The sequence below is a fragment of the Eulemur rufifrons genome, chromosome 7 (assembly GCF_041146395.1).
Source record: "Eulemur rufifrons isolate Redbay chromosome 7, OSU_ERuf_1, whole genome shotgun sequence".
NCBI classification, from domain to species: Eukaryota; Metazoa; Chordata; class Mammalia; order Primates; family Lemuridae; genus Eulemur; species Eulemur rufifrons.
The window spans coordinates 224,143,501-224,157,892 of NC_090989.1; the positions used below are offsets into that span (position 1 = coordinate 224,143,501).

The following is a 14,392-nucleotide window of genomic DNA, read 5'->3' on the forward strand; positions in this document are numbered from 1 at the left end:
CAAATGGGTTAATGAGTTGTCATGGGAGGGGAACCGGTGGCTTTATAAGAAGAGGAAGAGAGACCTGAGCTAGCACACTCAGCCCCCTCACCATGTGATACCCTGTGCCACCTTGGGACTCTGCAATTAGTCCCCACTAGTAAGAAGGCCCTCACCAGATGCAGCCCCTGGATCTTGGACTTCTCAGCCTCCAGAAATATAAGAAATAAATTCTTTTTTTTTTTTTAAATAAATTACCCAGTTTCAGATATTCTGTTAAAAGCAACAGAAAACAGACTAAGATACCCAGAGAAGCGGTTAGGGAATCAGCCCAAGGTCACAGAGCCAGAAAGCAGAGGAGTCAGAGTTCAAACCCAGGTAGTCCAAATGCAGAGGCCAATGAAGGTCAGAGAGTACCTTGTCCCATCTCGTGCATGAGCTCATGTGAGTACACTGGCAGGCATAAATGCTTGCTCTTCTTAAACTATATTATCTCTCTCTAGCATATTCTCTCTCTCCCTCCCACCCCTAAATTTAGGTAGTAGAATCTGTGTAAGACAATCTGAGGAATGCAATGGCATCATAATTTGAAAATACTCTCCAGGTCTCTACTTGAGAGTCAGATTGAAGCCATGGACTTCTCTGAATCTAGCAGAATGCCTTACACAGAGAATATTAATAAATTTTGTTGACAATGAAGTTTTCCATCGGAAAAACGGATGTCGTAGGGAAGATGAGCTCCAGCAGTGACATCCAGGACCAAGAAGTATGCCTGGCACACAGAAGGGGCTAAGAATGTTTTTTGGAAAGTGAAAATGTAGGAGGTAGGAGGTAAGGGTGGGAGGGAAAGAATGAAGGAAGGGAAGATAAGAAAGGAGAAGGTGAGGAAGGAAGGAGGGAGGGAGAAAGAAATGGAGGAAGAAAGGGAGGGAGGGAGAAAGGAGGAGAGAGGAGAGGAGGGGAAAGGACAGATGACCACTTAAGCATATGCACCACCATTCCAATTCCAATACCATTGTCAGCTATTGGTGAGCAGCAGAGGATTTGCAGGGGTGTGTGGAGGTAAGAAGAGGGTCTTGAATGCCCCCCAGAACTGCACCCCAATGCACGCACCTACTTCACACCCCTTTGCTTATCTATTGGGTCCCAAATTACTGCAGCTACTCCTTCTGGAAGGAAAAAAGAAAGATCTTGCTTTGGAGAACAAATGCATCCATTCTCAGTCATTTGGTTTGGGAAGGAATAACCTCCTCCTGGCTCTACCTAATGAGAGGAGGGAGGCGTAAGACTGTCAGCCTATCCCATCTCCCATGGCCCCAGCGAATCAACAGGCCAGAGATGGCACAAACCCCAACTAAAGGCAAGACTCAGGGTGATGTTTTCAGTTTCTTCTTGGACAGAAAAGCTTCATCTCTCATCCTCATAGACGGTGACATAAGGGTGTGAGGTCTAGACATCCTGCAGATGCTTGCTGCCTGGACTCTGGCCTAGACAGCCAGAAGCAGAGAGCCTGAGGATCAGAGAAGCACCTTTCTAAGGCAGAGCAGGCGAGAGGGAGTATCCAGGTGAAATGGTAGTATCATCTGGGCTGCTGGATCCCGGTTCACCTGAGGCCAACCTACTTCAGTTATGTGGGCCAACCAATTCCATGTACTATCTAGGCCCCATGTCAGCTACTCTTCTCTCATTTGCTGCACAAAGATCCTGACTGATACACTCTTTCTGTGAGTCCTGAATGGATCTTGCATTCTCAAATACAGGCGTCAAGTCACCAAAGAGTTTTCCTTCATGCTGTAATATAAGCCACCGATGCAATCGAGAACTCTAAAAGAGCTCGGAATTCCAAAAGACAATTTTAAACCTCAGGCAGAAACCTGATCAAAGATGAGATGACTAGATCCCGGGGCCTGGATTTCACCCCTTACCTTGACTGGGGCTAACAAGATCTGTTTTCATTTTTTTCTAGGCACAGACATCTTACACCCAACTGCTAATACATTATTTACTAAGGGAACCTGTTGTACTTAATCGGTATCTTTTATGTTTCTGGTCATCAGGTTGTCTTGTCTCAGATTTAAAACTCTTTGAGAGAAGGAATTATATCTGCTTAACCCACTTTACACAGAAACTAAGGGAGAAAAGCTGCTGAAACCTGATAAATGCTTGTGGGAACAGCCGCTACTGATGATCCTACAACTTCAAGCAGATCCTGAAGCAAGGGTATAAAACTTCCAACCTTACCTTGAACTCCAGTCAACATTTTCCTGGAAGTCTTAAGTTAAATCCAGGACTGCTTCTTCCAGAGTTTTACTAAACAGTAGTGATGATGTTCAAGGTCAAAATTACAAGACACCTTGGGTTGAAATTAATTCTACTTATCCTATGTCATCAACTACCCTTTGTGTAATATAGGTCCCTCTCTCCAACCCCACCCCACCCCACCCCTCAACCCACACAAAGGATTTTCACTCAAGGTACAATCAGAACTTTTCCTGCTCTCAACAATACAGAAGAGTAAAGAGATTATGAGGCTTGAATCAAACAATCTGACCAGGTTTGACTGCTTCTTTCTTGCTGTGTGAGCTTAGGCAAGTTACTTAACCTCTCAACATCCTATTTTTCTATAAATACAATGTCAGTATAGCATCTGCCTCAAATATATCTGAGGGTTTGCATGACAATCACATAAGACGCTGTATCAGAGTCATTGTAAATGTTGATACAAATGCATCCACACTCTCACTCTTACACTTAGCTGAGCAAGCAAAGCTTTCGGGCAGCTTCTTGATTCACCCTGCATGTCTCTCTTAGATACTATTCTTCTTTCAGCCTGATGAGTAGTGAAATCAACTATATTTAGCAAGCGTTTGAGCAGCATTCCAACAGGCCCAGCCTAACACTCCCCTGGAGGTTGGAGCTTAAAATCCATTTTAAAACTTTTTTTTTTTTTTTTTTTTTTTGGTGAGAGTTACAAACTACATTTCAAAATACAAAGCACACACAAAAAGTACAATGTTCTTTCACTCCAGAAGTATCTTCAGGGCCAAGATGACTTGTCATCATCCTCTTTCACGTAAAAGCATTGCCAAGCGCCAGACTTCTCTGGTGGCTCAACACAGCATATGGTTCAGAGTTGGGCAGGGCTAGTCTGTCTTCCTTATATCTTTTGTACCATCAATAAATTTGACTAATGACCTTGAAATCTTAGAACATCTGACTTTATAGGTAAGTTACGTCTCTGCCAAAGAAGATAAAATCACAGATAGTATATTTATGTTCTGGTTTATCACAAAAAGGGAAGCAGTGGACAGTGATTCCAGAGGTCACTCAACTCACCTGAACCTGCCCAGTGTTTATTGATGTTCTAGTAAACGCAAACCTCTGTGCCTGTAACTACAGCCATTCAAAGAGAGTGATGATTCCTGAACCCAGTCTAAAAGGAGACGCAAGAGAACTGCTTCATTTTATTTTTAAATAAATAGACTTTGATTATTTTATCACCTTTGTGATTATATTTTACCTATAGTTTACATAAAGTAAAATTCATTACTTTAAAGTGTACAGTTGCATGAGTCTTGACAGATATATAGATATATAGATATATATATATATATATGGTTGTGTAACTACCACCATAACCAAGATATGGAACATTTTTATCAGCCCAAAACATTACTTCATGCCTCTTTGCAGTAACCAATGGGATTGATTTTTAAATTGAATAAATATTTTAAGGCACAAGGAATAAAAGGGAGAGGTTATTGAATCAAATGAACCCTCCAAAAACCAAGTTGAGATTATAAATAAAGACAGGCCATGAAGTTAATGTTCCCACTGGAGAACAATGGCATGCCACTTACTTATATGTTCTAGACTGGGTGGCATGGAAACCTCTGCTTCAAATGGTCTTTAATCCCCAATCACACAAGGTGACGCTAAGGGGCTTCTTTCAGTACTGGCTCAATCCACCAAGTGTCAAAGTGACTTACCAAAGACCAGAAGAGCCAAGTCAGTGGAAGGGCTGAGAATAGGCTGCTGAACACCCTAAACAATGACAATGCCCTTCCAAAGACAGAATCAAAGAGTGACAGAGAGTCCTTGCAAATATAGCAGACAAAAGAGAGCTGACTTTCAGAAACGGTTCATCTTTCAATTCACACGGGAAGGTGATGACAACTAAATATTTTGGAATTCAGGACACTTAATGCTCATCCAACAGTGTTGTTCTGACCAACTCAGATAGCAGAACTCCAAGATCGCTCTGAAAAATTGAATAAAAGATGGTTTATCTAGCATCTCCAAATCTCCCGCAGTTTATAGTTTTAAATGTTAACAATCTATTCCTCTCACGCCACCCAGTTAATACATAAATGCTCTCTACTAACTGTAGGCATGAGATCACTTTCCCATTAGACACCAACTCTTAGAAACACCAAACAACAGACTGGAACCACTGCCAGCAGCCCTTCCAGTAGGTGAGCACAAAAGCCATAGAGGAAGGCAATGTTATGCATCCTTTAAATGTTCTAGTAATGAATCCAGTCCTCATGCAAATAGCATGAGGGAAAGAAATAAACAACCCTGAGCTCAGGTTCAGGCTGTGGAGAGTTTTTGATTGTCAACTAGGAAATAACTGCTCTGTGGTTGCTTTCTTTTCTCTCACTTTGATTGAGTTACATGTGCTAAGAGCTTCAATACCCACATATCATTACTAAAAATCCAACTCATTACAAACTCACCTAAGTGTAAATGAAAAACACAATTGGTCATTGTTTTATTACATTCAAAGAAGATTGGACAATTATGCACCATTAATTTTCTTCTTATTCAAGTATATTTTCCTTTGCAACCAAACCACCGAATTTATCTATGTACAAAGGTCAAAACGAGCATGTTGCTAGTTCACAGTAGTTAACGTTTAGGAATTTATATTGGGGTGGAGGGAAGACAACATCAAGGGAGGACTTACCAAGAAAATGATGTTTGACTTAAGCCATAAAAGTCAAGGAAGAACAAAGTAGAATGGGGTGGGGCAAAAGAAACACATTTCAAGGAGAGAAGCATGTGCAAAGGCATAGAAGTGTTAATGGCCATGAACTCTGGGGAACTGTAAGCAGTACATGTCCAGAGGGCAGAGTAAGAATGTAGGCAGGAGTGAGATGTTCATAATCAGGTTATGCACGTTATATAATCAGGAGGTGGGATCTCCTTCTGCAGACATTCAAAGCCCACCAACTGATTTTAAACAGTTTAAAGTGGAAATGCATGACTTTTTTCTTTAAAATAACTGCCCTTGGGATGGTCTGGAATATGGAATGAAGTAGAGGAGGTCCAGAGGCAGGGAGACCAGTTTATTGACCATTGCAATAGTCCAAGCAAAAGATAATGAGAACCTGAAGTAGGAAAGTAAAAGTAGGGCTGGAGAGGGGAAAAGAACAATTCAGAAACATTAAGGGATTCTTCTAACAAAACCCAGTGACTAGCGGTACATCAGGAATGAGGGAGAATTAGAAGTCTACAATTATTCCAAGATTTACTTTTGGGTGAGAGGTAATTCACCCAGAGAGTAAACACAAGAAGAATAATTTATAGGACAAATTAGAAACATTGCTATTTATACCTGTTAAATTTGAGTTATCTAAAAAGATCTATCTACTAATATCACTTTTGATACAGAACTCAGGGGCAAAATTCTGTCTAAAGGAAAAAGGTGAAAATTAGAAGTGCCTAAAACGGACAAGGGTCTAATATCTAGAATATATAAGGAACTTCTGCAAACCTGTACAATAAAAAAAAGAATCCTAGATAGAAAAATGGTCAAAGGACAGGAATGGGCAATTAATAGAAAAGGAACCCCCCCCCTCAAATTTCTCAACCACATGGAGAGATGATCTAACTCAATAATACGAGAAATGAAAAATTAAAATGGCAATGGTATGTTATTCTATATCTATTCTACCAGAGAAAAATTAGAAAGCTACATAACATAAAGTGTTGGCCTGTATTTGAAGACACAGAAACTCAGGAACTGGTGGAAGTATATGAGAGAAGGCAATCTGCAGTCCAATCTAACAGTATTTGGTCAAAATGGACTAAATTAAGTACAGACACCCCTCTGACCTGACAATTCTGCTCCTGGATACACATCTTACAGAAGTCCCACACACGTGCACAGGGGGCCTACGCGGCAGGGCGCAAGGCAGTCTGACTGTCACTGCTGAGGGACGTGAGAGGCAGAATGCCAGGATGCACACGGACTGTGATGCAGAGTCAGAAGCAACGCCCTGCATGCACGCAGAGCCACGGAGAGGATCTTAAAACATAGTTTTAGTGGAAAAAAGTAAGAAATCAAATATAATCTGTTACACAGTACTAGTCACAATACATAAAAACATATGCAAATAAAACAATATACACAAAAGACTACCTAAAAAATACATTCTTGTGGTTGTCTATGGTGGTCCAGCCAATCTCAGAAAAAAAGATACACATTAATTTTTTTTAAGTAATGAGAAATGGACCTTCCATCGGACCAATTATGAAAAGATTATTCAATGATGAGTATGATTAACTCAACTCTCTGTGCCTGAGGGCCAACACAGAGGGAAGAGGATGAGACTAGGAGATGAGCAAGGACAGATTAGCAGAAAGACTGGCCATTGTGCTGGCTGTGCTGGTTGTTCTTCGTTTGCCCCTTTCCACCCTGGAGTCCCCACTTCATTCAGTCTCCTGCTTCCTTCCCTGGCAGGCTGGACTCCACAGGCTGCCCTCTGTCTTCCAGCTGGGTTTGGCCCATAGGAGGCTCCAGCAGGAGACTGGAGGATGAGAAAAGAGAGAAGCCAGGGTGTTTCTTCCTCCCTCCCCAGTTCAGCTCCTGTCTGACAGCCCATCTTCCACAGCTCCAGACCTCACCAGGCTATGGCTACTCCAATCCTTCCCCCACCCCTTCTCAGTCCTGGGGTGTTAACAGCTTCCTACTATTTCTAGTCCTAGGTTCCCCTCCCCATTCCTTCTTGACCTATTTTGTTTCCTGAGCCTCAATCATACCTCTATAGACCAGGTTATTAAGTTACTATTATTAAGTTCTCCCTAGCAAATCCCTTTTCAGGTTGCCATCTCTTTCCTTCCTTGATCCTAACTGAATCAACTATAAAGAGTTTCAGGGCAATAACTACTATGATAAGGGCTTTTTTTTTAATAATACAGGAGATTCTTGAACATATTTATCTGCTGAGGGAAAATAATTCCCATCATTCTGTGGCAGAAGCAACGTATAGGAGACTGAGTAATTAGATATTAGCCCACTTGCTATCTCTCCCATTTCTGTCATCCATCATGACTGATCTGGGAGATGAACTAGCAGCGATCTAAAGGACATGGTAAGAATCAAGATCACTATAGATCAGTAGAAACCTGCATTCTTGCAGGATTAATACTGTCTGGATTCCAGAGACCAACTGAGTATGTTCAAGATAAAGCTATAGTACATGTTTTAGATTGGAGATTGGCAACAAATGGCTGTAGACTACATTCTGAGGAGAAAGTATTTTCATATGGACTATGGGTCATTTCTAATTTCAACATCACAGCCAGGTCCAGCTGCATGTTTCTTATCTTTGGTCCTGCCCATAACCTTCTCAGCAAGTCCTTCCCTGGGTACTCTGTATGAACCAATTAGTAATGCACCAAGTCCATTTCCCTTAACCTGTATTATAATTGTGTTTCCATATTTTTTCCTTACTTGTTATTTGCTGTCTTCCCCATTAGATTGTAAGTTCCACCATGGGGACAATGTCTAGGACATAGAAGGTCCTTAATAAATATTTCTGGAGTGAATAAATGGTGAACAGCAGGGGTGACACAAAGAGCAAATAGAGGACTAATTCCCCCAGCACCATGTTTATGGGTGGTGGACCCCAGATGGCCTTTCTTGTAGTCAAAACATACTTCTCAGATCTGGCTCCTCTGAGTGTAGATGGGTGTACCCTTGTTTGAGACTGTAAATATCTCTAGTGAGTAGGGCTCAAGTCTGCGTGTGTTTGCCTTATTTTGCACAGCATTTGGCACTGCCCCAAGCACAGATGGGTGCTCCATAAATATTATTGAAGGATGATGACACAAAGGATTATTTAATACCTCTGTGTGGGGTGGAGATGGACTTTCGGCCACAAATATACTTTGAATTGCTTTACTTCACAAATCATTTGGACCAAAATGTTTTCAGCAACACAGACTCATCTCCAGCCACAAATCAGATACATTCAGAATGACAAAGCCCCAAAAGAATGCCACTTTCAAGGCCGAGACAGTATCATTCTGGGGTAAATGGAATCCTTGTTTTAGTGACACTGTAAGAGTAGAAATTAAAGATAACCGAAAGTCTTCCCTCGGGGAACCACAATTGTCTGCGAACAATAAAAGTTTGTCTGAATAATTCATCAGTTTCAAGTGTACAGCCCCCGCCCTCTTATTCTGGAATCCCAGGGGTTTAGGCAAATGTGCCGTTTAATGTGTCTCAACAACATACTCAGTGGCCATTCTTCCAGGGCTGGCATTTATGGGCACATTCCTGTGAATTTATTAATTTTTTTAAAAAAATTAAGCTATATGGGAAACCACTATTGAGATCAAAATTTTGAAGCCACATTTATTTTACCTAGGAAGAAGAAAACTTATAAAGTGTACATCATGAGAATCCACCTGGGAGCCACACAACAGATCAAATACCCAAGACAAATTACCACGTCAGAGCACCACGGAATTCTGAATCCCAACCAGCAAGCATGAATAATCCTTTTAAATGGTCACTTACATATCAGAACAGGTCCATTGTGAAATTTCTAAGCAAGGCCTCTGGTTTCTGACTGAAACAGAGATTTATTGGGAAAGGGGGAATAAAGTGAAATCAAGAACCAGTGGGAAATTTCCACAAGAAAAGAGGACAAATGGTTTTTGTTGTCAGAATGAAACCAGCCTCTCCCGGCGATGATTTGGAAAGTTGCTGGCTACCCCACAGGAGAGTTGGGCAATATTCTCAACTGGTTTCTCAGGGATCCTCCTGATCTCACTGTAGTTACCAGGCAGATGCAGTAGTACACTACAGCAGAAAACCTAGTTTCAAATCTTAGGTCAATTTCTAATTAGCTGTGGGACCTTATACAAGTCACTTAACCTCTCTGATCATTGGTTCAACATCTTTAATATGAGGAGAGTAATGCCCATTCCAATTATCTCATTAAATCATTGCAAAGATAAAGTAAGATGATGTATAAAAATTCTTTCTAAATTATAAAATTCTGTATAAGTGGAAGGGTTAAATATACTTCCATATTGTCAAATAACCTATATAGCACTCAGGATCCTATATGACTCTGACTTCTCAATTTCTAGAGATGGTCCCATTTTTGCTTTTTTCTCTACAGTTTTACTGAGTTGGTTTTTTTTTTTTTGTAAGGAAATATATAAGCAAAGCTAAATGAAAAAAAAAATATGGACTCACACACCCTACTCTTTGGTGCTGCCAGGCAAGAATTTTAAACTGAATTTAGTTCACTATCATGGACTTGATGTCAATATCACCTCAGGGAGAGAAGTAAAGTGGGAGGCATCCAAAACCTATATGATTCTTCTCCCCTCTGGTGGAAGAATACAAGGCCAATTTACAAAAATCAACTGTATTTCTAATATTAATTAGAAATATTAGAATATTAATTAGAAATAATATCAAACAGCAATTAGAAAATTAAATTTATAAAATTATTCCATTTACAATAGCACCAAAATACATAAAAATACTCAGGAATAAATTTAAGAAAAATTGTGTCAGATGTCTACACTAAAAGCACCAAATATATGTAAAAGAAATTAAAGAAAACCAAAAAACAGAGACATATCACATTCATAAATTGGAAGACTCAATATTATTAAAATGCAACCCTCCCCAAATCACCCTATAGATTCAATATGATCCCAATCAAAATCACAATAGGCTTTTATAGAAATTGAGATGTTGATTCTAAAATGTAAATAAAATGCAGAGGACCTAGAATATAGAATTTTCTTTTAATTTGAGAAAGAAGAAAAAAGTAATGGAGGGTTCACCTGATTCCAGTGTAATATTTGCATAAGGATCAACAAATAGATCAATGGAACAAAATCCTAAAGCAGGTCCACATATATATTGTCAATTGTTTTGACCACATATAATAATAAAGTCACCAAGGCTGTTCAGGGAAAAGAAAATTCTTCTCAATAAATAGGATTAGAACAACTGCATATGGGGAAAACGTGAAACCATGACCCCTACTTCACACTACACAAAATTAATTCAAAATTATCATAGATATAAATATAAAAGTTAAAGCTACAATGAATTCTAGAAGAAAACAGAGGGAAAGTATCTTTCTGACTTTGGGGAAAGCAAATATTTCTTGTAGAAGACACAAATACATATAATAACCATATTATTAATTATAAGAAAAAATAAACTAGACTTCATCAAAATTTAAAATGTCATCTCATCAAAAGACATTATTAAGAAAATGAAAAGGCAAGCAACAGGTAGAGAGAAAATATTTTCAATACATATATATGACAAAAAATTTATTATCCAGAATATATAAAGAACTTCTACAAATCAATAGCAAAAAAGATAATCAGCCCACCTTTAAAAATGAGCAAATACACTTTGAACAGACATATAGCAAAAGAAGTTACAAAAATGGCCAAACCAGCATATGAAAAGGAGCTCGACATCACTAATTACTGGGATGATGCAAGTCTAAGACACAGAGAAATAATATTTTGCATGCTCTAAAATGGCTAAAATAAAAAAGACTGGCCACATCGTATGTTGATTAGGATAGGAAGTAACTGAAACTCTCATACATTGCAAATAAGAGTGTAAAATGGAAACCAGTTTGGCAGTTTCTTGTAAACTGAAACATACATCTACCCTACAACCAGCCTTCTATCCCTAAATATTTACGCAGGAGTAATGAAGATGCATCCACAAAAAGACCTGTGTAAGAATTCTCATAGCAACGTGAATCATAATAGCTAATAACAGGAAACAACCAAATGTCCATCAACAGGAGATTGCAAAAATAAATTGTGATATATTTAAACATTAGTATATGATGCATCAAAAAGGAATGAAATACTGACATATGTAATGGATGTAAATGAGTTGAAAATATATATTAAGTGAAAAGGGTCAGTTACAATGAGTACATAGTATACAATTCCATTTCTGTGAAGTTTAACAATTGGCAAACATACATATGGCAACAGAAGGTATAACAAGGTTGCCCACCGAGGATTGGGAGAAGACACAGGGAAACTTTCTGAGGTGATGGGAATGTTCCATATCTTAATCTCAGTTGGTCGTTACACAGATGTACATTTTTTAAAACTCATTGAATTGTACCCTTTAAGGCTATGCATTTCACTGTATCTCATGAATGTATCAAGTGTATCTCAAACACTTTATCTCATGAATGAATGAATAAATAACACTAGGAGAAAATAAACACGCAATCCCAAAAGGTGGGATTCTGCAGGACAACTGGTCAGATCTCTTCAAAAGTCATTGGCATTAAGTGAAAGAGAAAATAAAAGGATTGTGTGCTAGATGAACAAAGACTGAATGGACATAACCAGATGGGACACGTGGTCTTGGATGGGACACTACTTGGGAAAACCATCCATAAAAGGCATTCTGGGAACACTCAGGGGGAATTTAAATACAACCTTGACTTCAGATGACTTAGAAATTTGTTAATAGGAAGTTGGCAATTGCTGATGGATAAGAAAAAGCAGTTTATAAGCAGTATGTACTTTCTGATATCTTTTTGGTATTATAAAAGACAAATATATATGTATATGTATGTTACATTAAGTATTTTAATTATATGTGTATAATATATATGTATAGAAAGAGATCCAGTAAGGAATATACATTTACCTATTAACATAGGTAACTCAGGGAAGAGGGTATGAGGTTTACATTTTCTTATTTGCTTGTGCTTTCTAACTTTCCACCATGCACATGTACTGCTTCCATAATAATAGACACTGTTTGAAAATATTAGACTCTGAAATTCACTATTTTATAATATAAGATAAGAGATAGTAAGGATGGATAGGGCAAGAAGAAAGAAACCTAACACTGTGTAAGCCCCTACTAAGTGAATCTCCTGTTGGGCACTTTCCATGTACTATCTCATTTCATTCTTACAACAAACCTATGAAGTATCATCCCTATTTTTACAGAGCTAATAAGGGTACAAGCTAGCATTTGAACATAATATAATCTGACCTCAAAACCCATGCTCTTTCCACCTCACTTATATATACTTTCAGATTTAGTAAGTTTTGTTACTAAACACATTTATGTAGTATTTACTATGTACCAGTCACTCTGTTAAACGTTTTACATGATTCCCCTTACTTATACTGCAGAACAATCCATATGCTACTATTATTCCTATTTTACAGATAAGAAAACTGAGGCACAGCAATCAAATATGTGTTTCAAGTTCCCACAGCTAATAAGTGGCAGAACCAAGAATTCAGCTCAGGCCACCTGATTCTCCATTTCCTACCCAGTACACTATACCATGTCTCTAAGCTCCTGTGCTTTCAACAAGTTCCACATGGAGTAGGGGAGAATGAGTGCCAGCTACCAACGAAGGAGAAATTGACATCAGAAGTCTACCATAAAGTTTCTCATGGTGACATCCTTGCTTACCTGTCCAGGGCCATGCTGGTTGGCATACTCCTCCCAAACCCGCGGACCCCCATCTGACGGAAGTATGGAATGCAAGAGAGATTGGCAGCAATGATGGCCAGGGAGTCAGAAGGGCTCACAAAGAAACCATTTTGGCCTAGGATCATATAACGGTCCTGTGGGAAGGAATGTGTGAAAATGATCAGACAGAAGCATCTGGTACTAACAGCCCATTCCTATAATCATCACGAGCCACTTCACTGTCATCTTATATTTAATAATATAATAACTTGAACAAGTCCAAAGAGAGCATGGGAAAGCTTCTTTTAAAGCCCTGAATATCAAAGGCCAAGAATCTTGACACAACTGGGAACGTTTCACCTATTGAAATGTGGACTACTACCTCACGCTCCGGATGCTTAATTCCTTCTTTCCCCAAATGGAATGGAGAACGGGGTTCTTGCAGAAATAGCTGGTTGATTAACATGGTTCTTTCAAGCAAACCAGCTGTGCATAAAGGTTTGTTGTGTGAACAACTTTTTTTAAAAAAAAGAAACAACCTCTTTATAACATAATGCCAATCTATAACTAAGAAAAGTAAGGGCTATTTAATTGCAATACTTTTCCATGACACAGAAGAGCAGACGCAGAGCCAGTTAGAGCACACGTACCCCAAACGTGTTAGCTCCAGATGTGTGTATGTATTAATTCTCTGATTTCCAAGATTTGACTCATTATATGGTCAAAGGGTCAGCAGGCAGAAAAACTTTTCTACTTACCCCATCAGCATCAAATGCAGCTCCAAATCCATATTCCCCTCCTTTCATGGCTTCCAGAAGAGTCGTTGCATATGTCAGGTTTGGGTCAGGATGTTGCCCTCCAAAGTCTTCCAGGGGAACACAGTTTATTGCAGAGTTGGCTGGGGCCCCCAGCTCATCACACAGAACTTTTCTCACATAGGGTCCCATAACTAAAAATAAGATGCACAGAAATGTCAAATATTTTCAGAACCCTCCCCCAGGGTATTTTGTTATGGTTAGAATAAGAAAGGCCATTTAATAACTCATAAGGAAAAGATAAATTCTACAGGTTTTTTTCAAGACACAACACAGAATTTATTACACATCTACTGTGTGCCAGTTATTGTATTAGGCATTAGAAGATATATTCAATAATACAGTTACATGAAATTTTTCTCCCCACACTTTTCTAAAACATTGCCAGAAAGAAATCAGCTATGTAATAATGATTCATTGTCTGTTGTTTTTCATGTATTAAAAGCTTTAGCTGAATATATGCAAAAGCACTAAAGGGCTCTAGCAATGCTTTTTGTCTCTGCAATCATTTGGGTCTTGCCAAGTATATAATTAAACACTGTAAACCACTGAAGCATATAAAACTAAGCACATTTTACAAAATAAATGCTAAGTAGTAGTATTCTCCAGTTCAATGACCATTTATGGGGTGCCTAACGTGGAACTCTTATGTTATGACCTGAAGGGATCACATTGCAGGGATACAAAGACACAGTTCCTACATTACTGGGCTCTTACTCTAGCAGTGGGGTGAGGCAAGGCTGCAGATTAGTGACAGCAGTGTTAAAACTAAAAGAGATGTGCCCGTCAATGCACATTTACGAAATAATTAGATCCAGTGGCTCAAGAAAAGCAATGACCACAGGTA

General features: G+C 38.9%; 1 protein-coding gene across 1 annotated transcript in view; it reads right to left on the bottom strand.

The window, feature by feature from the left end:
* Nucleotides 1-14,392, bottom strand: part of PGM5 (phosphoglucomutase 5) — a 159,949-nt gene that overhangs the window by 114,491 nt on the left and 31,066 nt on the right. Inside the window, exons 5-6 of the mRNA XM_069474146.1 lie at nt 13,489-13,679; nt 12,731-12,885 (exon numbers count right to left, since the gene is read on the bottom strand). Coding sequence (XP_069330247.1) covers nt 12,731-12,885; nt 13,489-13,679 — 346 coding nt within the window. The remainder of the gene's footprint in view (nt 1-12,730; nt 12,886-13,488; nt 13,680-14,392) is intronic.